Below are 25,566 nucleotides of genomic sequence, written 5' to 3'. Positions count from 1 at the left end.
GAGCACAATTGTTTGACTTCTGTTAATGGTTTTGATTTCTTTTCTTAAAACCTGATTTATTTTAGTAACTATAATTATCCGTTGTCCATAACCGTAAACAAGTGAACATGGTCAGATTCTTTAGGGAAAATAAATTACTTATTCTTGGAATGTTTACTATTTATAAGTTTGGTGGAATATGGGGTGCACGATATTAGAAAACCAAAATTTTCAAACATACTTTAAAATAAATCTTATATCATCAAGGAGGACATGTCACATACCCTTATTTGTAGTTATTATTTTTAATCTCTCAATCAATTAACGAAATGGATATAGTATAATCTTGGCAGCCTTCTATATTTAGTAGGCTTCGTATAGTTTATATATATGAAGAGTAGTTGACGGGTCGTTGTCCACAAATTATGCTAATTATGTTTATTAATGACTATATTGTTGGTGGTGATTTTGTTTTCAATTCAGTAAAGAAAAATGTATGAAGATCATGTATATTACAATCTTATTGAGGACACAAGGGCAAACACATAAATCACATATAAATGAAATTTCCCCATCTTAGGTCTATTTACAGACCTAGATTCAAACAAAACTATAAAGAGCCAACAAAAAGATTTTTGATAAGCTATTCATGTTTTTTTCACAGATCTTCACAGAAGGATAAATAATAGAACATTGGCTTAGGGTTCCATTTTTTAAGGAGTAGAAGCGCCTTTGAAGATTAGGAACTTAAGTGTCTCCCATTGAAAATAGATGAATGTCCCTTTAGAATGTGTGAAGAAACACCCAAAATTTGATCCCACCACACATTGCCATCCACTCCCATAGCTCTCATCAAACTCCTGGATTCATTAGGAAAATAATTTCGTCAGATTATATATAGACGATGCTGAAGATGCTTATGCAACAAAAATATTCATTTCTAAAATATTTTAACTTTCTGTCAAAATCTTAACCATGAGAGCACTAAAAATTGTCAATTTAGGATTTGGGGTCATTTGAGGGGTAATAATTTCAGATGTTCTTAATGAGGCAAAAAGTATTCTGGCTTACTTTTACGAATTCTGGTGTACTCTTGTCTATTCTGCTACTCTTCATATCGATGTGCAAAGTCGAAAGTGCCCCTCTCTATATGACCAATCAAAAGCAAGCGCGATTTCTCTCTCTCTTCTGTCCAGGTGGATTTATGGGTTTATTGTTTTCTTATTGTTTCTCTCTCTCTATTCGGATTTATTGTTTGTTTCTCTCTCCTCCAATACAGTTTGTACTGGGTTTGGCGCGAGAGGATCTCTCCTGCCCTGAAATCGAAATCAGCGATTCTTCGATTCTAAAGGAGACTGCGGCTGCTCGCTTGGATGCTGAATCATTGAGCAATAGATCCCCAACATCAGGTAAAGTATGGTTCTGGTATGTATCTTATAACCCCATCAATGAGACAGTAGATTTCATATTTGGGTTGTCAATTAGGGGAGAATGGGAAAGTGTGGGAGTTGGGTGGTGTGTGGAATTGGATAATCAACAAGAAAAGTCGGGGATCAAAGCTGAATTTCCCGAATGAATTGGTTGAATAGTGTGAAACTGGTAGACTAGAAAAGTGTAAGTAGGTGAAACTTTACTCCCTGACAAAAATGTGTAACAAGATATAACTTAGTATAACTTCAATAGCAAAACTGGATAACTAGGAATAACTTTAAGAGTTTAATTTTTTTTTGTACAAGAGTTATTCTTCTACAAACATACACTTTGACTATGATGGACATTATGAGAAATCTGGAGATGACTCAGAATGGATTCCAAGCGATGGTCGTTTGTATGCTATATCCTTTAAGACATCATCATTGGATAAAATGATAACAAAACGAAAAAGAATCAATAAAGTTCATACCTTTCAAGTGCTGTGTGCTTCGGTGAAGAAAGAAACTAAAGTAGGCGAGCGATTGATTACGTTCTCTGCTTGCTTCGAGCTTTACGAAGGAAGGAACGAGAAAGGAGAGATTGTTTCTTCTCTGTGAATCGGTTAAAGTCTCTTTTCTTCCTTGCACAAAGTGTGATGATGTTAATAAAAGGAAGCCTGTAATTTACTATCAAAATGGGGGTGGTGGCGCAGTTGGCTAGCGCGTAGGTCTCATAGCTATTGAGTGATCCTGAGGTCGAGAGTTCGAGCCTCTCTCACCCCTTTTATCGTTTTTGCCATTAAAAAAAAAATTAAACTCCATTGACCCAGTGCTTTCTTCAATCCTTGGGTAATAGTCTCAGATGCTCTTAATGAGGCAAAAAGTATTCTGGCTTACTCTTACGAATTCTGGTGTACTCTTGTCTATTCTGATACTCTTCATATCGATGGACAAAGTCGAAAGTGCCCCTCTCTATATGACCAATCAAAAGCAAGCGCGATTTCTCTCTCTCTCCTGTCCAGGTGGATTTATGGGTTTATTGTTTTCTTATTGTTTCTCTCTCTATTCGGATTTATTGTTTGTTTCTCTCTCCTTCAATACGGTCCGTACTGGGTCTGGCGCGAGAGGATCTCTCCTGCCCTGAAATCGAAATCAGCGATTCTTCGATTCTAAAGATGACTGCGGCTGCTCGCTTGGATGCTGAATCATTGAGCAATAGATCCCCAACTTCAGGTAAAGCATTATCTTGGTTCTGGTCTGTATGCTATAACCCCATCAATGAGACGGTAGATTTCATATTTGGGTTGTCAATCAGGGGAGGATGGGAAAGTGTGGGAGCGGGGATCAAAGCTGAATTTCCCGAATGAATTGGTTGAATAGTGTGAAACTGGTAGACTAGAAAAGTGTAAGTAGGTGAAACTTTACTCCCTGACAAAAATGTGTAATAAGATATAACTTAGTATAACTTCAATAGCAAAACTGGAAAACTAGGAATAACTTTAAGAGTTTAATTTTTTTTTGTACAACAGATAATGGGTTATTCTTCTACAAACATACACTTTGACTAGGATGGACATTATGAGAAATCTGGAGATGACTCGGAATGGATTCCAAGCGATGGTCGTTTGTATGCTATATCCTTTAAGACATCATCATTGGATGATATCACTTATTCGTTTTTTAAGGAGAGGATATGCAAGAAGAAGACCATAGATCCGTGTACAAAGAGGCTGAATCTGAGTTACATTCCACTGGTAGTAGGGCCTAAGAGGCAATCATATATTTTATATGATGAAGATGTGTTTGTGTATCTGACATCAGTGGATAAAGAGGGAAGAATAAGTATTTTGCATGTAGAGGTCATCGAAGAAATGGAAATAGTTCCAGTAACGGAGCAACAATCAAGAGGTGAGAAAGAAAGTTCATATGGTGGAAACTATAGTGAGCTTGCGAGTGGATTACCCGAAGTTCAAGTTAATCCGGGGGCAGTCACTCTATTTACTCACATTGAAGAAGCAGAACGATATCTAGCGGTAATAATCTCATATGCTCTTAATGAGGCAAAAAGTATTCTGGCTTACTCTTACGAATTCTGGTGTACTCTTGTCTATTCTGATACTCTTCATATCGATGGGCAAAGTCGAAAGTGCCCCTCTTTATATGACCAATCAAAAGCAAGCGGAATTTCTCTCTCTCTCTCTCCTGTCCAGGTGGATTTATGGGTTTATTTTTTTCTTATTGTTTCTCTCTCTCTCTATTCGGATTTATTGTTTGTTTCTCTCTCCTCCAATACGGTCCGTACTGGGTTTGGCGCGAGAGGAGCTCTTCTGCCCTGAAATCGAAATCAGCGATTCTTCAATTATAAAGGAGACTGCGGCTGCTCGCTTGGATGCTGAATTATTGAGCAATGGATCCCCAACTTCAGGTAAAGCATTATCTTGGTTCTGGTCTGTATCTTATAACCCCATCAATGAGACAGTAGATTTCATATTTGGGTTGTCAATTAGGGGAGAATGAGAAAGTGTGGGAGTTGGGTGGTGTGTGGAATTGGATAATCAACAAGAAAAATCGGGGATCAAAGCTTAATTTCCCGAATGCATTGGTTGAATAGTGTGAAACTAGTAGACTAGAAAAGTAGAAGTAGGTGAAACTTTACTCCCTGACAAAAATGTGTAACAAGATATAATACGGAGCAACAATCAACAGGTGAGAAAGAAAGTTCATATGGTGGGAACTATAGTGAGCTTGCGAGTGGATTACCCGAAGTTGAAGTTAATCCGGGGGCAGTCACTCTATTTGCTCACATTGAAGAAGCAGAACGATATCTAGTGGTAATAATCTCAGATACTCTTAATGAGGCAAAACGTATTCTGGCTTACTCTTACGAATTCTGGTGTACTCTTGTCTATTCTGATACTCTTCATATCGATGGGCAAAGTCGAAAGTGCCCCTCTTTATATGACCAATCAAAAGCAAACGCGATTTCTCTCTCTCTCCTGTCCAGGTGGATTTGTAGGTTTATTGTTTTCTTATTGTTTCTCTCTCTATTCGGATTTATTGTTTGTTTCTCTCTCCTTCAATACGGTCCGTACTGGGTCTGGCGCGAGAGGATCTCTCCTGCCCTGAAATCGAAATCAGCGATTCTTCGATTCTAAAGATGACTGCGGCTGCTCGCTTGGATGCTGAATCATTGAGCAATAGATCCCCAACTTCAGGTAAAGCATTATCTTGGTTCTGGTCTGTATGCTATAACCCCATCAATGAGACGGTAGATTTCATATTTGGGTTGTCAATCAGGGGAGAATGGGAAAGTGTGGGAGTTGGGTGGTGTGTGGTGTGTGGAATTTGATAATCAACAAGAAAAGTCGGGGATCAAAGCTGAATTTCCCGAATGAATTGATTGAATAGTGTGAAACTGGTAGACTAGAAAAGTGTAAGTGGTGAAACTTTACTCCCTGACAAAAATGTGTAACAAGATATAACTTAGTATAACTTCAATAGCAAAACTGGATAACTAGGAATAACTTTAAGAGTTTAATTTTTTTTTGTACAACAGATAATGGGTTATTCTTCTACAAACATACACTTTGACTTTGATGGACATTATGAGAAATCTGGAGATGATTGTGAATGGATTCCAAGCGATGGTCGTTTGTATGCTATATCATTTAAGACATCATCATTGGATGATATCACTTATTCGTTTTTTAAGGAGAGGATATGCAAGAAGAAGACCATAGATCCGTGTACAAAGAGGCTGAATCTGAGTTATATTCCACTGGTAGTAGAACCTAAGAGGCAATCATATATTTTGGATGATGAAGATGTGTTTGTGTATCTGACATCAGTGGATAAAGAGGGAAGAAGAAATATTTTGCATGTAGAGGTCATCGGAGAAATGGAAATAGTTCCAGTAACGGAGCAACAATCAAGAGGTGAGAAAGAAAGTTCATATGGTGGGAACTATAGTGAGCTTGCGAGTGGATTACTCGAAGTTGAAGTTAATCCGGGGGCAGTCACTCTATTTACTCACATTGAAGAAGCAGAAAGATATCTAGCGGGTGGTGAACGGGTGGATAATGTTGTTAATGGAGAAGGCGACGAAGGGGGCATTGGTTTGGATAACATGGACATCGTGGAGAATGAGTGCGACGTGGATAAATCTATGGGTGTTCGTCCAATTAGCGACTATATTGAGCTGCCAAGTGTTGCAAAAGAAATTCCAGTGGTTAAAGAGTGGGAAGATGGTTTGGGTTTTCAGTTGTTGCAAGAATTTCCGAGTAAAGAAGCTGTCAAAGATATTATTGATAGAGCATCACAACAGAACTGTTTCGGAATCAGTATCGCCAACTCAGATAAGAGTCGATATGTGGTGAAATGTCGAGGAGCAGCTGAGGGTTGTAAATGGGTTGTGAGAGCTACAAAGATAAAGAATTCTGAAGCGTTCTCGATTAGAACATACACAGGGATGTATTCATGCTCTCGCGCAACATCAAGTACTGGAACGAAAAGGAAACCTACACCAAGATGTGTTGCAGCTATAGTGCATACGGATTATCCCGGACTATATGAGACACCAACTGTGAAAACCATGGTCGGTCTGGTGCAAAGGACATTAGGTGTGGACGTGTCGTATGCGACATGTTGGAGAGGGAAACAACAAGTTGTTGTGGATTTGCGTGGTAGTCCCGAGGAAGGATACAAAAGATTGCCTTCTTATTTGTATATGTTAGAGAAGGTGAACCCAAATACAAAAACAAGTTTGTTATTGGATGAAAACAAAAGGTTCAAATACCTATTTGTTGCGTTGGGAGCTTCTATTCAAGGGTTTGAATACATGAGGAAAGTCATCACTGTGGATGCAACTTTTCTGAAGACTGTTGAAGGTGGTGTTTTAATTATTGCCACGGCTCAGGATCCAAACCGTCACCATTATCCTATAGCTTTTAGTGTCGTTGATGGGGTGAAAAATGCAAGTTGGAGTTGGTTTTTCACAACGCTGAAAACTGTTATACCGGATTCGACGGAATTGGTGTTCGTTTCAGAGAGAAATACAAGTCTCATTAAAGTCGTTGCTGAAGTGTATCCGATGTCTAAACATGAGTATTGTATATGGCATCTATCGCACAATGTGAAAGGTCATGTCAGATACGGCAGGGACGAGGTTGCAGAACAATTCAGGAAAGTTGCACAAGTTTATTCAGAGGCTGAGTTTGAACAGCAGTATCAAGAGTTCAGGGAGAGGTATCCATCGTGTGCTACGTATCTTGATAAAACTGTCGATGTCAAAAAATGGGCGAAGTGTCATTTCCCCGGTGCAAGGTACAACATAGACACTTCTAATTGTGCGGAGTCTTTGAATGCGCTATTTGAAAAGGCACGAAAGATGTCTTTACTTCCTATGCTTGATACAGTTATTGATAAAATGGCTGAGTGGTTCAACAGACATAGGAAGGATGCAGCAGCCGGACCGCCATCTCAAAAATTGGTTACTTTAGTGGAGAACAAAATGCATACAGTGTTATTGGAAAAGACGGGAAGACTTATTTGGTGGATTTGCAGAATAAAACGTGCAGTTGCAGGATGTTTGATATAGATAAATACCCATGTGTCCATGCAATAGGCACTGCCGTTAAGTGTTTGAAGCATGATAGACCAACAGAGTTGAGTGACATGTATGATATAATATCGCATTATTACTTGATTAGTTTGTGGGCTTTGGCGTATTGAAGGACTATATATCCAGTCCCTCATATGTCTGATTGGATCATTCCAAAAGAAGTCGAGGAAAAGTGTCCCTTACCTCCAGACTACGAAACAAAAAGGGAAGAACTCGGGAAAAAAGGTTTCCTTCGGCAGGAGAAAGGCGGCCCCGTCCTAACAAGTATGTGCCGAATAGGAATTTGAGTCGCTGGTTCAACTGCTCGCATGGAACAGAAGGATCGCAAGGAGCACAAGCAACACAAGGAACAAAAGGAACACATGGATCACAAGGGAGTCAAGGGACTTAAGGAGCGCAAGGAACATAAAGGACTCAAGGTACACATGGATCACAAGCAACTTAAGGAACACAAGGAACTCAAGGAAAACTTTGTGAAACCTGCGTTATATTATACTTGGTGAAAACCTACGTTATATTATTGTAAAACTTGGTGAAAACCTGAGCTACATGTTTGTAAAACTTTGTGAAACCTGCGTTACGTGACTGCGTTGTATGATTGTACAACTTGGTGAAACTTCCGTTATATTATTGATGATTTATATTTCACTATCGATCACGTTACTTGCACTTTAGATCACGTTATTTATTAATAGTTCTGAAATCCGGATCACGTTAACTGGAAATTTTTAATATCTGGATCACATTTTCTAATAATCGGGGAGGAAATACATTGTTATGATATAGTTTTTTCGTAGATATTACATTGTGGGATTAGAAAAGTTATATATATCAAGAAATCAAAATTATTTGTACATGTCCAGATCAGAAATGCATATAGAAAACATAATATATTTGGTATAACCATAACACTAATCATCTAAGGACAGTAAAACTAAAACAATTGCGAAAAACAGAAAAGTATAACTTTAAAGGTTTTTCTATAACTACAAAATATGTGAAACAATAAGCACGAAAACTTTTTCCCGCCCAGCTTTTCGAATTTTCCCACCCATTTTTTTGAATTTTGACTCTCCCCAAAATCGATGTGGAATCGAATCGACTCCTTGTTTTTTGTTTTCCCCATTCATTTATCCACTATTCACTCTCTCTCTCTAGATTTCTCTTCTCTCTCGAGATTTCAGATTTCTCTTCGAACCCTCTCTTCTCGAGCTTTCTTCTTTCTTCCTAACTCGGATACTCAGAATTCTGACTCATCCATACGAAGAGAACATAGCGATGAAGGCTTTGAAGGATGACATCGACATGCTTGGCTTCGTGGCGGATGCCGAGTGTGGGATTCCGACCAGATGCCCTTGTGGGGGGAGAATCATCAACGAGGTGTCACGGGATCCGAAGGATCAAACCGATTTTGACACTTTACCAGGGAGAAAATACTTCACGTGCAAAAATTTCGAGGTAAATTTTGGATACTTTCGGGTTTTATGTACAGATTTTGATACTTTCAGGTTTTATGCGTAGAATGATGGCTTCCATTTCCGTCAACCATGGGTCTTCGGTGTCCAGGAAGAGGTTCAAATGTTAAGGAAACGTGTGGATGTGATGGCTGAAGAGATTGCTGAACCCAAGTATAAGCTTACCCGTCCGAATCCTACCAGTCCATGACATGCGTCCAGTCCACGACATGCGTCCAGTCCACGACATGCGTCGGCGCTTAGCAAGTCTTTCTTTTGTTGTTGTCGTTGTGTAATATCTCTGCTATTTTCTTAAGGATGATGTTGCGAGATCGGATCATGTTCCTATTATCTTATGTTATGAAATAGTTGTTATCGAATACTATCTATTTCAAAGTTCCACGAGAAAGACTAAGATGAAAGTTTAACTTTACACAGTTTCCCATACTTGCTATTTTTGCTCTTTCACGAATTACGTTAGTTTAACGAAGTAAGACTAAGATGAAAGTTTAACTTTACACAGTTTCCCATACTTGCTATTTTTGCTCTTTCACGAATTACGTTAGTTTAACGAAGTAAGACTAAGATGAAAGTTTAACTTTACACAGTTTCTCATACTTGCTTATTCCCCTACTTGCTCATTTCCTTACTTTGAAAAGTTTCACCTACTTTACGCAGTTACGATTTATTTTAGTTTCACAAAGTTGACGAAGATGAAACTGAAACTGAAACTTTGAAAAGTTTCACCTACTCTAAACAGTTCTAGAAATAACACAAGTCTTCAACAACAAACCAGAAAGTCTCAAACAACATAAGTCTTCAACAACAAATAAGAAAATCATAGGGGAATTCAAAAAAGTCATACAAACCAAATTGAGTTCAACTGATTACTTGTGACATTATTAAAACAACCACACACGGATTTCACAACGTCTTCTTACCTCCCTTCTTTGGCTTCTTGTTCTTTTTACTTGTCTTCTTCTTCTTGCCTGCCTTCTTCTGGGCTGCCTCCTTCTCAGCTGCTGTCTCCCTCTAAGCTGTTGCCTTCTTCTCAGCTGCTGCCTCCTTCTCAGCTGCCTCCTTTGTCTGCTTCTTTTCACCTGCCTTCTGCTTGGCGTCCTTCTTCTGGGCTGCATCCTTGTGACCTGCCTCCTCCATCTTCTGGCCTCTTGTCCAAATGGGACTCCTCGCCTTATCGCAAACCTTTGGCGTTTTCGAAGGAAGTAATTCTTTTCCATCATCTTTTCTCACCCTCTTCTTTTTCTTCTTCTCAGTATTTGTCTTCTCAAGTATCTCAATCTCGAGCTTCTCAGCCGCTGCAGACATCTCTGCAGTATCATCCATGTCATCATCACCATTACCATGTTCACTCTGCACTTGGTTTACAATAGCGAGAACACTATCATCCTTAGAACCACCATCTTTATCTTCCTCCGATGGAGTATCATCACCATCTTCCTCCGACGGAGTATCACCACCATCTTCCTCCGACGGATTATCACCTTCCCCTTCCGACAGCAGTTCACTCATTCCGGGAACACTCACCCTAAGACTTTTCACTTCGTTTTCTACAAGAGTTAGCCGGTTAGACAATGACCTGACTTTTTTGTTCACTTCCTTCATACCATCCGAGATTGCATTCATAAGCCAACCTTCCATCGCTTTTAAAGCCTCAACTCCAGGAGCCTCCACCGAATATGCATCAGTCTATCCAGATTCTGCATTATTGGATCCTCCTCCAATAGCAGGAATGGTGGGACCTTCAACCTGAGCTGTACGAGCCGCAAAATCGATGTCGAACTGTTCTTCAAAGAAAACTTGTTTCTTCCCTTTCTGTATTATCTTGGTCCGACGATCGACTGTTGCATCATCGTTATCATCGGCCCAGCAACTTTCCTTGCCCATCCCTATGCTTTCCAGAAGTTCCTTCTCAACCGCTGTTTCTACCAAGATACTCGCAATATCCTGTGCCAAATACACATAAAACATTACTTACCTTAGTTTCACCAAGTTTTCATAAGTCTCTTCTTCTTGTTTCGACTACACAGAAAACATCAATTACCTTACTATCACCAAGATTCACGTTCACTGCATTCAAACCGAATGCCTTGGTTCCACCTTTGCGTTTGTACTGCATCTTGCACATCCGCGGGCAACCAGGGCATGCACCATTCACACTTTCTCGGAAATGGTTCCTCAAGCTTGGAATTGCCTCAAAGTCCAACAACTACGAACACACAACAAAAAGACATTACCATCAAATTAACAATAAGACAACTAAGTACAAGTGAGCTTAAGAATACCTCCAAAGGAATAGGAAAGCTTGTAAGAACCCAACTCGTCGGCACAACCCCGTTGCATTTCTCCAAGAAGCTAGAGACATCCTTCAAGTTATGTTCGAATGCATACCGCCCCCAAGGGAACTTTACACACGCATCTAGGTCATCAACAACAGTCTGGATGAAACTGTCCACAGGTGATACTCCCTCTCCACTCTTTCGGCCTCCGACGAGGATACTGGCTAAGAAGTACAGAGCGGCCATCTTTAGACGATCCTGAGATGGCTTTGATTTCATTGCCAACATCTGCTTCTCTAGGTCAGCATATTTAACCCTTTTCCCTCCAAAATACTTGTTCATGAATGTTGTACCACCCAACCTCTCATGGTTGGGGAGATACTCATGGCAGTATAGTCCAGAAATGAGTCTGAATTCTCTGAGAGAGTATCGGATTGGGACGCCATAACGATAAACCATAACTCATACTTCTTCGCTACACAAGCTGATCGCAAAACGAGAAGCCACATTCCCATCCACTTCTGCTTTCGGTTTTTAATATGGAAGAAATGTTGGAAGTGTGGGTGCTCTATGAACTATTCCACCTCATTCTTTTTCAGGATCGTTTGTATATTTCTTATCGCCGTGTCAATGTAACATTTTCCTGAAAGCTTTAAAGACTTTTGATACTGACTTGAAGGAAAGTGCTCCTTCAGCGGTTGCATGCCTTCTTCTTCGTCATCTACAATCTGCACTCAAGTGAAAATCGGATCACGAACAACATCTTACGACCATCAACTTAAAGTTTCACAAACTTGGACTTAGTTAAGCAATCATAAAGTTGAAGTTTTTCTTGGTTTCACAAAGTTTGTACATCTATATTGTTGAAGTTCAACTTAGATTTACAAAGTCATCAACACACTACAACTTTTACTTTGTTTCTCAATATTACACTAACTCGACTCATTTTCATGTTCTCCTATTTGAATACTTACCTCCTTTGCATGCGCTTCATGTTCTCGTACTGATTGGATCGTCCTTTTATCAGCTTCTTCGTCATTTCTTCAGGGCTCCATTTCATCTCCTTCTTTGGCCAGCTCCTTCTCTTTTTTCTGGGTTCCTTCTCTTCTTCTCCGACTTCCTTTTCTTCGTCTCCGGCTTCCTTTTCTTCTTCTCCGACTTCCTTTTCTCCTTCGTTGTCTTCTTCTACTTCACTTGATTCCTTCTCTTCCTCTTTATCACTAGATTCCATCTCTTTCTCACTTGCATTTTCTTCGCTTTCATCTGCATCTCGGGGACTTTGCTCGGTTTCCGGGGAGACAGATTTGTCGATGGTGCTTGGGTTTGCTTCATCCTTACTTGCTTCTCCTGATTCTTATTCTGAAACCATCGCCGTTTCTTCTCCTCCTACATTACTTGAGCTGTCTTCTTTCGCCTTTGGATCGTCTCGATTCAACATTATTTGGGTTTTGATTCTCGATTGAGGACTCGCGATTGAGTAGGGTTTTCATAATTTCAAGAAAAAGGCGAACGGTCGAGACAGGGAGAAATGAGTTAGAGACATTGAAACCTTACTCTTATTATTCTTTTTACAAGTTCATTTATTACTTTACTTTTCAACCTCAATTTTCAACCAATAAGGAGAAGAAAGGGGAAATGTATTCGATATTTCATTTTCTGGAAGTGGGTATCTGATTTTGTTGGGTCGGTATTGGGTTCGGGTTTGGATGGTACTAGGTAGAATTGAAATTATTTAAGTTTCTCTTGGTTTCGTTGTCTTTTACCAAATTTTCCTATTTAAATAAAGATTTAATAAATCATTAAAAAAAAAAGAGTACTGGAGAATACTTTTTTTTTAGGAGCACTGGAGCAATTAATTCTCATTTGAGTGAAAATTTTAACCATTAGACCACTACAAATTGACTTATGGTGACAACGTATTTATGACCGAGTAAGAAAAAAAAGGTACGTTCTTGATGTGGCCAGCTATGTATTTACAGTAAATGACATCAAATAGATCAAGAGTTTGAGAGGCAAAAGCCATTGCTTGAACTTGCATCTTAACTGGCATATCTGAACCTTCCACCATTGCTTTTCCTTCCAACATCTTCTCAATCTCTCTCTTTTTCTCTTTCAAATAATAATATTTTTGTAACGACCGTGATCCAATGTGGGAAAGCTCATTTGTTTTTTTAATTAAAACCCAAAATCCTCTTTTTATTTTATTTTGTCCCACATTGGAAGTTTAGAAAACCTACCTCATTTTCCTTCTTCTGTATAATAAACTCCACCATTCCTCTTTATTCTCATCAAGTCAAAGTATTTCTTTGCGCGTGACGGGTTGTTGTTGAATTATCCGACGATTAGTCACGACTTTTTATGTGACAACCCATCCCGCTCACTCGGAATCCGGCTCACAGTCCTGCAGGGCACCGACCTCAAGTGGGTTGTCACAATTTTCTTAGGTTATCTGCAGGAAATAGACGAGGAAACGTCTGGATCTTTATAGACACTAAAAGATACAAATTGAAAAGGATCCCTTCAAAAACAAAATCTAATCTTTACAAGAAAAACCCATACGAAGATAAAATATGTCTCCTCTTGTCTTTGTCGCTTTCTCTTCGCTGGGTTCAACAATGCTTCCTCGCGGGTTCTTGGATGATATAAGAAAAAAACAATGGTACGTACGCAAAATACTCGTTTGTGTTCTTTAACGGTGAAGTCAGGAATTTTTTATTTTTTTTAATTTGTCAAAAAGTTGATAATGACGAAGCTTATGACAGGCAACAAAGCTGCTCACTTCCAGTTATTTTTCAAGTATTCTTTAAAGAGTTGTAATGACTCATTTTGACTAATCTTACGTGTATAGGCCAGATCATTTCCATCAACTCTATTAAAGCATGAGTACCTGTTTCTTGAGAAGGAAGCAACTGAGAGAAATATGCACCAATGCTATCAACACATGAACCCACCCGTCCATGGAACCCAACAGTAGCATTTCCTTAGCTCTTCAGCACGAACTTGGTACCAGTCACTGGTCCAATCGTTGAAGAGGTTCTCCCTTTTGATGTTTTGAAAGTCAATGACGTAAGGACAATACAGTTGTATGGTTGTGTAACAGCGCTCCACTGATGTGATATATTCATGTGGATGATTGATCGTAAACTAAAATAATAGATAATAATTTATTAATAGAACTAATTTAGTATTGAAACATGTCAAGTTGAAACCAATGTCAAACCTTTTTAGCAAAAAAAAAACAAATGTTAAACCTCATGTTGTGTTCCGATCTTCACCCTCGCTCACGATTTTGCTCATTGCCAGCTTTGTCGTAATCGAACTTAATATGCCTAGTCGCAGTGCCCTCCGTTGTAACATAAACTTTTCTTACACCATCATAGTCGCCGCCATCGTCATAACTTACACCTGTAGTTTGACCACCTTGCATTGCTGATTTGGTTGATGGCATCCTAATGAAATATGCTCCAAGAGAGTTGAGATTCTTCTTAGCAAACCCATGAAATCCAATGATTTTCTTGCCATTGTTTTTTTTTTTAATCTTCTTACTCTAATTATATTTGTCAGTTGCCCATCGTTAAACCCTTTTATACTTTTTCAAAAATGATTTTCTAAGTCTTCTATCGTTATACACTTGTTATTTTCTAATTATTATATTTTCTCGTTTAATCTTTTTATTTCTTCTAATTGCTTATTATTTAACTGTTTGTAATTTTTTTATCTTTTCTTCAAGCTCTTCTCTGTTGTTTTAGTCGTTCTAAATCGTTATCTTGATTTTCTTTTTGTATTTTTTCTAGTATTATTTTTATTTGATCTCCAACTGTTTCCGTCATAATTTTTCAGTTGATTTATTAATGGTTTCTGTTAGGTTTTTTTACTGTTATTAATACGTCATCCAATTCTTGTAATTTGTCAAGTTCATATAGTATTTCTATATTATTTTTTATTTCAGAAATATTTTTATGTATTTCTTCAACAGGTTTAGTTCACTCTATAATTTTATCTAGTTTTTCTTGCACTATTTTGTTTATTTAATTTGGTTTATTGATATGTTACTAATTATTTCGGTTTGGTTGTTTAGTATTCCACATATTATTCTCAACGAATGACAAATTTTATGATCTTCTCTTACATTTGCTCCCATCGTATATTCAGTGTTTTCCATCAGATTTCTTTCTAATGGTATAATTTTTTCCTTATAGAGTATTTCTGGTATAGAGTATAACTCGGGGTGATATTCAATAGTTTGATCTATAAATTCATCCATTTTTATAAATTTATCAGTTTTTCTATTATTTTGATTTCTTCAATTTTTTTATTAGCTTTTCTTCCTCCTATGAGTATTCTAATGCTCGTCATTTATTCTTATTTATAACTGCACATAATAATTTTATATGCTCTCCTTTCTGTTCATTAGTTTTTTAATTTTATTACTATCTTTATTGGGGTTTGATGACTCTGATGCCAATTTTTTCTTACAATTTTTCATCAATTTTTTTTTACAATTCTGACTCTGATTTTTTTCATAGTTTATTATCTAATGTTGTTATAGATCGATCTAATTTATTTAGTTTATGATTAATTTGTTGTAAATCATATAAACTACTAATTGATTTTCTTCTTTCGTTGTAGGTTCTGTTTCTAGCTATTCTTAATCCATTACAGCTAGGCTCAAAAAATTTAATTGTGGAGTATATGTACTATTCATTTGATCGCTTATATTTTTCTTTGGTATATTTCTTTAAACAAGTTTTCAAGATATCTATCATTCTTGTTTGCAAATTCGATACTATGTGCAGATGAGGATAAGGCGTATCCAACAGCATACATAATTGATAGCGGATGATCTTCGTCTTCCATAAGATCATGTCTTTGGAAATCGTAGATAATTCCGATTGAATTGTTAAGGTTTTTTTGTTGTTAATGGGACAAACTACGTTAAATTTAACAACTGAGTGTTTTAAATTGCTATATACTATTCTGATTATTTTATCGTTTTCGTCCTGAATTCTATTGTTAGTTACTACTAATCTAATTGGGGAATCAATATTCCTTTTAAATGTTGACCTTACTATTATTTGAATTGTTTCAATGTGTATATGAGATATGTTTTCTTGATGACTCAATTTTATTTTACTTATCTTTTCGTTTATGGCTTCAGACAAAATTACTGGTAATGTGAATTCACCGCAAGTCGATTCAATTGGTAAGGGAAATTCTCGTATGAATTTTCTGATGTATAATATATTTTTTCTTATAAATATTTTTGACAATCTATTTCTATGTACACCTTGATCATTTTTAATGTAATTTTTTCTTCCTTTTCAAGGTTTTGGATTTTTGATCCTTGGATTAATATATCTTTTTCAAAGAAATTATTTGTATTGATGCTACTAATATAATCTAATAAGTGATTTTGTACTATGTTCTGAGTTTCTTCGTTATCAGACATACCTGGAATGAGCTAGAGTTGGATTTTTGTTGGTTGTAATGGTCGCCTGAATTTGATTGAACTTCTTTGATTCTCGGGTGTTTTTAATTTTTTTATGAGTTTTTAAAGTGAAAAACTGCTATTCAGAAGGTTTAGGCCTTCAACAGTTAAAGCTTTTCAGAGAAAAGTTTTCTCAACTCTTTAAAACGAAACTTGTTCGATTTTTTTTTTCACTTCACTCTTTACAAGCGAGGTTCACACACCTATTTATACTACATATTAGATAAGGACATGACTATTTTACAGAATAAAGATAGACGTGTAGCTCATTATTCTCCACTCTTACAAAGATTTCGTGTGGAATCTTATTTTTTCCACTTTATTTATGTATGTAGCTGTATTAGGTTTACATTTTTCCACGTGATTATTGTCGGACGTCTACATTTTGTTGATTGTGTCTTCAATTATTGGTTCCCCAGTCATGTCTTCTTCTTCAATTACTTCATCCTCCGGTCTTTCATCTTTGGTTCCGCAGATTGCGCATGTGTGTGGTTCTCCAAGTTTAACTTCGAACTGTGATTTTCTAAGTAGCTCAAACATGATATTTTGAACATTTGATGAAAGTATTTTCCCATATTCTGAAAACGAATGGGCTTGTTTGTTCTTTAATCGTTGTTTTTTCAGTTGCTCTAGTGAGTAGTAACATTGAATCACTTTTGTAATTAAGACGATGGTTGTTGCTTAGATAAAGGATTTTTCTGAGCATTCCGATTGTTAACTCGGCATCTACTTGAATCCTGTCTTCGTTACTATATTCAATGTTTGTTGGGTCGTCCTTTGTTGGATACTGCCCATTGCTTACTCCTATAATAATTATCTTCGATGATGGACATCTAACTCCTGATTCTCTTATTTCTGTTATTTGGAACTCCGGGTAGTTGCTGTAGTACTTCATGAATACTTCTTTATTTTTTGCATATCTGGTAAAATACCGAGAGACGGCTGTTTTTAGGCCTTTGGGAAAAAAATTGAGTTGTTTTTCAGGGTTTTGGATATAGTGTTTCGATAAGTCCGATAAGCCCCAAACTATGTAGATTTAGGGTGGTTATTGGGCTTGCTCAGGTAAGACAATAGCTTTTGGGCCTAATCCTTGATGCTTTTTCGGATAGATGTGTTTGTATTTGGTGTTTTCTGGATAGGTATTTATTTCATTGAAATTTCCGAGAAATTTTGACCTCTTTTGTTCCGGTAATTTTTGCGATGGTTGGAATTTTTTCGATGGGTGTCATTTTAGTCGTTGGTTGCATACTTCCTCCCCCGCCAAGAAGTAGGCGATCTTTGAATGAATTTTCAATTGATTTTTTTTTCTTGATTCTTCGAGGGCTCGCTTGGTTTTTAGGTGGACTTTCTGATAGGATTATAGTTTTACCCGAATCAGTCATCCAAAACCTAAAACCTAAAAATCAAACCCAAAACGCTGAAACTATAATCCTACCAGAAAGTCCACCTAGAAGCACAGTCAATAAAAACCCCACAAATTGTATGTCATCTTCAACGGACCATTGAAGGGAATCTACGACGAATGGCACAAAGCATCCCAATTTATAACAGACAAAAACGTTATTCATCAGAGGTACCCAACAATCAACAATCGACGAATTCTAGCCCAATTTAGGCTTCGTCGATTGTTGGGTAGCTCTGATGAATAATGTTTTTGCATGTTATAAATTGGGTTTCTTTGTGCCATTCGTCGTAGATTCCCTTCAATGGTCCGTTAAAGATGACATAGAATTTGTGGGGTTTTTTAGTGACTGTGCGTTTAGGTGGACTTTCTGATAGGATTATGTTTTGGGTTTGGTTTTTAGGTTTTAAGTTTTGGATGACTGATTCGAGTGAAACTATAATCCTACCAGAAAGTCCACCTAAAAGCCAAGCGAGCCCTCGAAGAATCAAGCAAAAAAAATAAATCAATTGAAAATTCATTCAAAGATCGCCTACTTCTTGGTGGGGGAGGAAATATGCAACCAACAATTAAAATGACACCCATCGCAAAAATTACCAGAACAAAAGAAGTACAAAATCAAATAAAACCTACCCTTGAAAAATTTCTCGAAAAATTCAATGAAATAAATAACGATCCAGAGAACACCAAATACAAACACATCTACCCGAAAAACCATCAAGGCTTAGGCCCAAAAGCTATTGTCTTACCTGAAGCAAGCCAAATAACCACCATAAATCTACATAGTTTTCGACTTATCGAAACACTCTATATCCAAAACCCTGAACAACAACTCAATTTTTCCCCCAAGGCCTAAAAACAGCCGTCTCTCAGTATTTCACCAGATATGCAAAAAATAAAGAAGTATTCATGCAGTACTACAACAACTACCCAGAGTTCCAAATAACATAAACAAGAGAATCAGGAGTTAGTTGTCCATCATCGAAGGTAATTATTATAGGAGTAAGAAATGGGCAGTATCCAACAAAGGATGACCCAGCAAACATTGAATATAGTAGCGAAGACAGGATTCGAGTAGATGCCGAGTTAACAATCGGAATGCTCAGAAAAATCCTTTACCAAAGCAATAACCATCGTCTTAATTACAAAAGTGATTCAACGTTACTACTCACCCTAGCAACTGAAGAAACAACGATTAAAGAACAAACAAGCCCATTCGTTTTCAGAATATGGGAAAATATTTTCATCAAATGTTTAAAATATCATCATCTAATGTGTGAGCTACTTAGAAAATCACAGTTCGAAGTTAAACTTGGAGAACCACACACATGCGCAATCTGCGGAACCAAAGACGAAGGACCGGAGGATGAAGTAATTGAAGAAGAAGACATGACTGGGGAACCAATAATTGAAGACACAATCAACAAAATGTAGAAGTCCGACAATAATCACGTGAAAAATGTAAACCTAATATAGCTACATACATAAATAAAGTGAAAAAATAAGATTCCACACGAAATCTTTGTAAGAGTGGACAATAATGAGCCACGCGTCTAGGCCTGGGCATTTTACCCGGACCCGAAGACCCGAACCAGAACCGACCCGAAAATACAGGTTCGGGTCCGGGTCCGGGTCCATGCTAAGTCCCTATTGGGTCTTTTTTTTTTGGACCCGCGGATCTCGGTTCGGGTCCGGGTCCTACCCGAGACCCGTTCGGGTACCCGAAGTACCCGCAAATAATTGTATATACTAGGTATATTTGGGTGATTGGGTATATTTTTGGTATTTTGGATTTTTTTTAAAGTTTCGGGTTTGGATTTTCGGGTATAATTGTAGGTTTTTGGTGAAATTTTAGATTTTTAGAAAATATAATTTGGGTATTCAGGTAAAATTCGGGTATGTTTTGGGTTTTCGGGTCTAATTTTGGATAAATATTTGGGTATTTTTGGGTTATCCGGGTATTTTTAGAGTTTTCGGGTACAGTTCGGGTATTTCGGGTCCTAAATACCCGAACCGACCCGGATCCGAAATATACCCAAAAATCTTGGATATTTTACGGGTATTGAAATTATAGACCCGAACCGACCCGGACCCGACAAAACCCGACCCAAAACCGACCCGAAAAGTTATAGGTACCTATATGGGTCTAAATTGCTAGGACCCGAAGGACCCGGACCCGACAATACCCGACCCGAAGACCCGGATGCCCAGGCCTACACGCGTCTATCTTTATTCTGCAAAATAGTCATGTCCTTATCTCATATGTAGTATAAATAGGTGTGTGAACCTCTCTTGTAAAGAGTGAAGTGAAAAAAAAAATCGAACAAGTTTCGTTTTAAAGAGTTGAGAAAACTTTTCTCTGAAAAGCTCTAACTGTTGAAGGCCTAAACCTTCTGAATAGCAGTTTTTCACTTTAAAAACTCATAAAAAATAAAATTAAAAACACCCGAGAATCAAAGAAGTTCAATCAAATTCAGGCGACCATTACAACCAACAAAAATCCAACTCTAGCTCATTCCAGGTATGTCTGATAACGAAGAAACTCAGAACATAGTACAAAATCACTTATTAGATTACATTAGTAGCATCGATACAAATAATTTTTTTGAAAAAGATATATTAATCCAAGGATCAAAAATCAAAAACCTTAAAAAAGGAAGAAAAAATAACATTAAAAGTGATCAAGGTGTACATAGAAATAGGTTATCAGAAATATTTAAAAGAAAAAATATATTATAATTCAGAAAATTCATATGAGAATTTCTCTTACCAATTGAATCGACTCCCGGTGAATTCACATTACCAGTAATTTGTCTAAAGCCATAAACGGAAAGATAAGTAAAATGAAATTGACTCATCAAGAAAAAATATCTCATATACACATAGGAACAATTCAAATAATAGTAAGGTCAACATTTAAAAGGAATATCGATTCCCCAATTAGATTAGTGGTAACCGACAATAGAATTCAGGACGAAAACGATAAAATAATCGGAATAGTATGTAGCAATTTAAAACACTCAGTTGTTAAATTTAACGTAGTTTGTCAATACGATATCTCATTTACAACAAAAAAACCTTAACAATTCAATCGAAATTATCTACGATTTCCAAAGACATGATCTTATGGAAGACGGAGATCATTCGCTATCAATTACGCATGTTGTTGGATACGCCTTATCATCATCTGCACAGAGTATCGAATTTGCAAACAAGAATGATATATATCTTGAAAACTTGTTTAAAGAAACAACTATTGTAAGGTTTATACCAAATAAAAATATAAGTGATCAAATAAATATGACATATACTCCACAGTTAAAATTTTTGAGCCTAGCTTTACTAGATTAAGAATAGCTATAAACAGAACCTACAACGAAAGAAGAAAATTAATTAGTAGTTCATATGAGTTACAACAAATTAATCATAAATTAAATAAATTAGATCGATCTATAATAACATTAGATAATAAACTATGGAAAAAACAGAGTCAAGATTGTAAGAAAAAATTGATGAAAATTAGTAAGAAAAATTGGTATCAGAGCCATCAAACTCTGATAAAGATAGTAATAAAATTGAAAAACTTATGAACAGAAACGAGAGCATATAAAATTATTATGTGCAGTTATAAATAAGAATAAAGGACGAGCATTAGAATACTTAGAAGCGGGAGGAAAGCTAAAAACCAAAAAAATTGAAGAAATCAAAATAATATAAAAACTGATAAATTTATAAAAACGGATGAATTTATAGATCAAACTATCGAATATCACCCCGAGTTATACTCTATACCGGGAATACCCTATAAAGAAAAAATTATACCATTAGAAAGAAATATGATGGAAAACACTGAATATACGATGGGAGCAAACATAAAAGAAGATCATAAAATTTGTCATTCGATGAGAATAATATGTGGAATACTAGTCAACCAAACCGAAATAATTAGTAACATATCAATAAACCAAATTAAATAAATAGAATAGTGCAAAAAAAACTAGATAAAATTATAGAGTCAACTAAACATGTTGAAGAAATGCAAAAAATATTTCTGAAATAAAAAAAAGTTATAGAAATACTAGATAAACTTGACAAATTACAAGAATTGGATGACGTATTAATAACAGTAAAAAAACTAACAGAAACCATTAATAAATTAACTGAAAAATTATGAGAGAAAAACTTGGAGATCAAATAAAAATAGTACTAGAAAAAATACAAAAAATAGAAGAAAAACAGGATAACGATTTAGAACGACTAAAACAGTAGAATGAAGAGCTTGAAGAAAAAATAAAAAATTACAAACAGTTAAATAATAAGCAATTAGAAAAAATAAAATGATTAAACGAGAAAATAAAAGAAATAGAAAATAACAAGTGTATAACGATAGAAGACTTAGGAAATCATTTCAGAAAAAAAATAAAAGGGTTTAACGATAGACAACCGACAAATATAATTAGAGTAGGAAGATTAAAAAAGAAGGGGGGGGAGGGGGGGAGGATCGATATGGACAAACACAAGGAAGAATTAAGAGAAATGCTAAAAAATATTACTCTAACAGACAGCCTAATGAATTATCTCAATGAAATATGCTCTAAGACAGTTGCGATTCTTCTTAGCAAACCCATGAAATCCAATAATTTTTTTGCCATTGGCTCTTAGTGAAAATTTAGTACCCTCTGGTTTGTGGTCTGTTGGTGATTAATTTGAAAGCAAATAGTTCATTACGGTGAAGCCACCAGGGTTCGAATTCCGACCACAGAAGAATTAACATTTCGGCATTGTCAGAGACTGAGGACGTGACAACCACTTATGTAGAGCCAGGATAGCCCATGATACCCCTGTATAATAACAAAAAAAAACAAAAACTTAGTACCCTCATCGTAACCCATGAGATCAGAAGTCTTCAGGTTAGTTACAAACTGAAGCGAATGTGTCACACCAGTCGATTCATTGCAGTAACCCCTACAGATATCAGATGTTCCTTTTCCAAATGGTTAATCTCGAACTACATAAATAAAATGACAAATACCATCAATAACACTAAAAATATTTGTCACAAAAATAACAATACAAGGAGTAAAATTCTCTAAATAACATTCATTAAACAAGAAAAATGCGTCTTTTGTTGGAAAAAAAACAAGAAAAATGCTAAACTATCTTAAACTCAAAGTTAAAGCAAAAAAAAAAAAAAACTATCTTAAACTCTAACCTTAGCCCCAAGTTCTAAATATTAATTTTAATTATAATCACTAAACCTAAACTCAAACATCAATATTTTTTTTATTTATAATTTGAATTTTTTTATTTCTAAATATTTAATTTTTAGAAAAGCTTTTAATATATTTAATTAATTAATTAGTTATAATTAGAGGTAAGATTGTCGTTTGTTAATGAATACTTATTTCTTTAAAAAAATTTATGTGTTCTTTTAAAATAAAAAATGTTTGGAAAAATTTTATGTTTACCACTTTCATGGTACCATTTTTTATGTTTACCACCAATAAATAGATATTTTCAAAAATACATTATTCATTAAGTGACAAAAGATTCTTATACCTTTGTTATCTATAAGTATAATAAATCATTATTTAAATAAATAATAATAAAAAATTAAAAAAATATATATATTTTTGTTTTATGTTTTCGAATTATACTTTTTCAAATTCAAACTTTTTAATAAATTTTTTTAAATTTTTTTTTATTTTTTTCAAAATTTCTTTTGTAAATCGAAAATTATGTTTAAAATTATTTTTTGAATTTCTTTTTTATTTTTAATTATTTATTTATATATTTATTATAATCTTAAATTTCACATTTTAAAAATCATATTTCATCCTTCAACTCTAAACTCTAAGTCTAAATTAGTTAACTTTACGGGCATAATTGTTTTTTATACCTTCATTAAAAGTGATGGTTAAAGTGGTTAGTGTAAACATGAAAAGTGGTGATATGAAGGTAGTATTTGTGGCAATTTTCCAAAATGTTTTATAGTTATTTAAAAATATTTCTGTAAATAAAATAATAATAAAAGTGATCAAATAAAAAAGAATGTTGTGCCAATGGTATCGGAATAAGAGACGGGAGTTTTTTTTTTTTTTTTTAAGAGACGGGAGTTGGGTCAGATATATTTTTCAAGAAACGTTTTCATACCGTCTGTGTCAGACCACAACGATCCGAGACACCATGGATTAGTCCAACTGTTGTTTCTCCAGCTTTGACATACTCAAACTTTATGAACTGAATGCCTTCACGACCACCTCGTACATGTAACTTTGTTACACACTCATAATTGAATCCATCATCCCATTGTTTCCCTCCATTTCCGCCTTTAGCTTCCACATTTAGGGCCATCGTGTACTGATTGATTCAAATCTTCTTGAGAAGGAAGCAATTGAGAGTAAATATGCTGACGAGCAGTGTGAGTGGCGAATAGTTTACTTTATATTGCCATTTTTGGTACAAGTTAGGTACAATTGTTAGAAAATGTATTTATCACGTGGAGAGAGAGAGAACCTGAGTGGGACAGTGGTGCCTGATGAGGAGAGTGAGTGGCTAGGTGGCAAATAATTTACTATATATTGTATTTTTGTACGAGTTAGGTACAATTGTTTAGATAGTGTATTTATCACATGGTGGCGATATTCAACACTTTTCGGTTATAGACAAGAAAGCGAAAGAATATCGTTCTTTAGTTCTCAATCACACAGAAATTGTCTAACCAATAAAAGCGAAGAAAAATGTTGTATGCAACTCATGCGCAAAATGACATTAAAAAAAAATGAAAGAAATCGGAATATTGATAATCTAAATTTTTTTTTTTTCTAAAGGATAAATATCATTAAAAATATAATGAAGATCCGGTTACAAGTTATAAAACATTGAAACCAAGAGATGCTTTTCAGCTTATCAGGTTTAAGGGACCGCAAAAGGTTTAAAAAAACCCCAAAGAACCTACAAAGATTAAGGCCAAGCAACCCAAACAATGGCTTGGGTGAAAGTGAATATTACATTGAAGCACAAAGACAACATTTTGAACACCCATACCAAAGCGCTTCATGTTCTACTGGTTTGAAACGCAGAGCAAGAGAATAGCCTGAAGGCGAGATCGATCGAGCCTCACCGAAGTGGTTCCTAGCAGGCATCGACGGAAGCGCCTGGCTCACGCCCCGGAGCTCCGCTGTAGGAGGACGTCGACAAGCAAGCCCAAGTTAACACAGAAGATGGTGGAGTGTAAACCCGTTGTTACACCACTGAAGATGAAGATCGCGGTCAAGCGCAGTCAGTCGTTTTGGCCCCTCATTCCGCTGTGCGACACAGAAGATGCGGCGGAGACAGCAGGGTTACATATCGCAATCGACCGGGAGCTTTGGAACGGGAAATGAAGCACAGAAGGAGCACAGAACTCCTTGAAGCAGGTGACCTGACGGTGAAAGAAAGCATCGCTCTTTCCACGAGAGACGTCGACGTCGAGGGTTGTCCTCTAGACCCTGGTAGAAGACGATGAAAGCAGGAAATGGGAGCTAACCATTCGCTGAGGAACACCATGGAAGCTGTACTTTGAGCTACAGAAACAGAGGTCCTCGGTGGTGCGCCTCACAACCACCTTTCACTCAAAGAGAGGAGGAGCTCTACACAAACCCTGGAGCTAAGTGATAGAATAGACAGACTGGGGCGAGTAGGAGGAGCAGAGGCGTGGACGGCAGCGACGCGTCAAAGCTTCTGGCGGATCTCGGATCTCAGATCTGACCCAGATCCAAGCGCAGTCGACGACTAAGAGTAGATCCAGCCAGAGCCATCACCGACCCGTCTCGCCTCGCTGGTGGTCCAGAGAAAGCAAAGACCCTTCGATTTCAGTTAGATCCGGTGGAGAAAATCTCATAGGACCCAGACACACTGAGCAAAGAGGAGAGA

The 25,566-nt window shown here is 36.5% G+C and overlaps 2 protein-coding genes and 1 non-coding gene across 8 annotated transcripts; 1 reads left to right on the top strand and 2 right to left on the bottom strand.

Moving 5' to 3' along the window:
- Window positions 1–692: 692 nt before the first annotated feature.
- On the bottom strand, window positions 693–17,667 carry LOC106300874 (dynein light chain 1, cytoplasmic-like). The gene is made up of 3 exons (XM_013737131.1): window positions 13,983–17,667; window positions 12,711–13,906; window positions 693–839 (listed from the first exon to the last, which is right to left on the bottom strand). Exons 2-3 carry the CDS (start codon window positions 12,846–12,848, stop codon window positions 693–695), a joined length of 285 nt encoding a protein of 94 aa, XP_013592585.1. The 5' UTR covers window positions 12,849–13,906; window positions 13,983–17,667.
- TRNAM-CAU lies at window positions 2,090–2,174 on the top strand. The gene is given in 2 exon segments: window positions 2,090–2,127; window positions 2,139–2,174. It is a non-coding gene; the product is annotated as a tRNA-Met (tRNA).
- Window positions 17,668–20,494: 2,827 nt separating the features above from the next.
- Window positions 20,495–24,096, bottom strand: LOC106300873 (jacalin-related lectin 42-like). Of its 6 annotated transcripts, none has more exons than XR_001262102.1 (4): window positions 23,806–24,090; window positions 22,576–22,660; window positions 22,329–22,493; window positions 20,495–20,839 (listed from the first exon to the last, which is right to left on the bottom strand). XR_001262102.1 is itself a non-coding variant. In XM_013737130.1 (3 exons), the coding sequence occupies exons 1-3, from the start codon at window positions 24,004–24,006 to the stop codon at window positions 22,437–22,439; spliced, it is 324 nt and encodes a 107-aa protein (XP_013592584.1). In that variant the 5' UTR covers window positions 24,007–24,096; the 3' UTR covers window positions 21,078–22,436. The 6 variants fall into 6 exon arrangements, 1 of the variants encoding a protein (XP_013592584.1); XR_001262099.1 differs by having other exon boundaries at window positions 20,502–20,839; window positions 22,595–22,660; window positions 23,806–24,096; XR_001262100.1 differs by lacking the exon at window positions 20,495–20,839 and adding an exon at window positions 20,846–21,022 and having other exon boundaries at window positions 22,595–22,660; window positions 23,806–24,096.
- Between the last annotated feature and the right edge of the window lie 1,470 nt (window positions 24,097–25,566).

Source organism: Brassica oleracea, chromosome C6 (assembly GCF_000695525.1).
Source record: "Brassica oleracea var. oleracea cultivar TO1000 chromosome C6, BOL, whole genome shotgun sequence".
Taxonomy (NCBI): Eukaryota; Viridiplantae; Streptophyta; class Magnoliopsida; order Brassicales; family Brassicaceae; genus Brassica; species Brassica oleracea.
Note: the sequence above shows the minus strand (reverse complement) of the source record. Positions and strands in the feature narration are given on the sequence as shown.

Bases quoted from the DNA above. Each gene is read 5' to 3' on its own strand.
- LOC106300874 (XM_013737131.1), bottom strand. From the start codon at position 12,848: ATGTTGGAAGGAAAAGCAATGGTGGAAGGTTCAGATATGCCAGTTAAG. The intron at 840-12,710 runs GTACCTTTTTTT...TAATGAATCCAG, and splicing joins TAGCTGGCCACATCAAGAAC to GAGTTTGATGAGAGCTATGG.
- LOC106300873 (XM_013737130.1), bottom strand. From the start codon at position 24,006: ATGGCCCTAAATGTGGAAGCTAAAGGCGGAAATGGAGGGAAACAATGG. The intron at 22,661-23,805 runs GTATGAAAACGT...TTATTTATGTAG, and splicing joins GTTGTGGTCTGACACAGACG to TTCGAGATTAACCATTTGGA. The intron at 22,494-22,594 runs GTGTGACACATT...GTTATTATACAG, and splicing joins TTACTGCAATGAATCGACTG to GGGTATCATGGGCTATCCTG.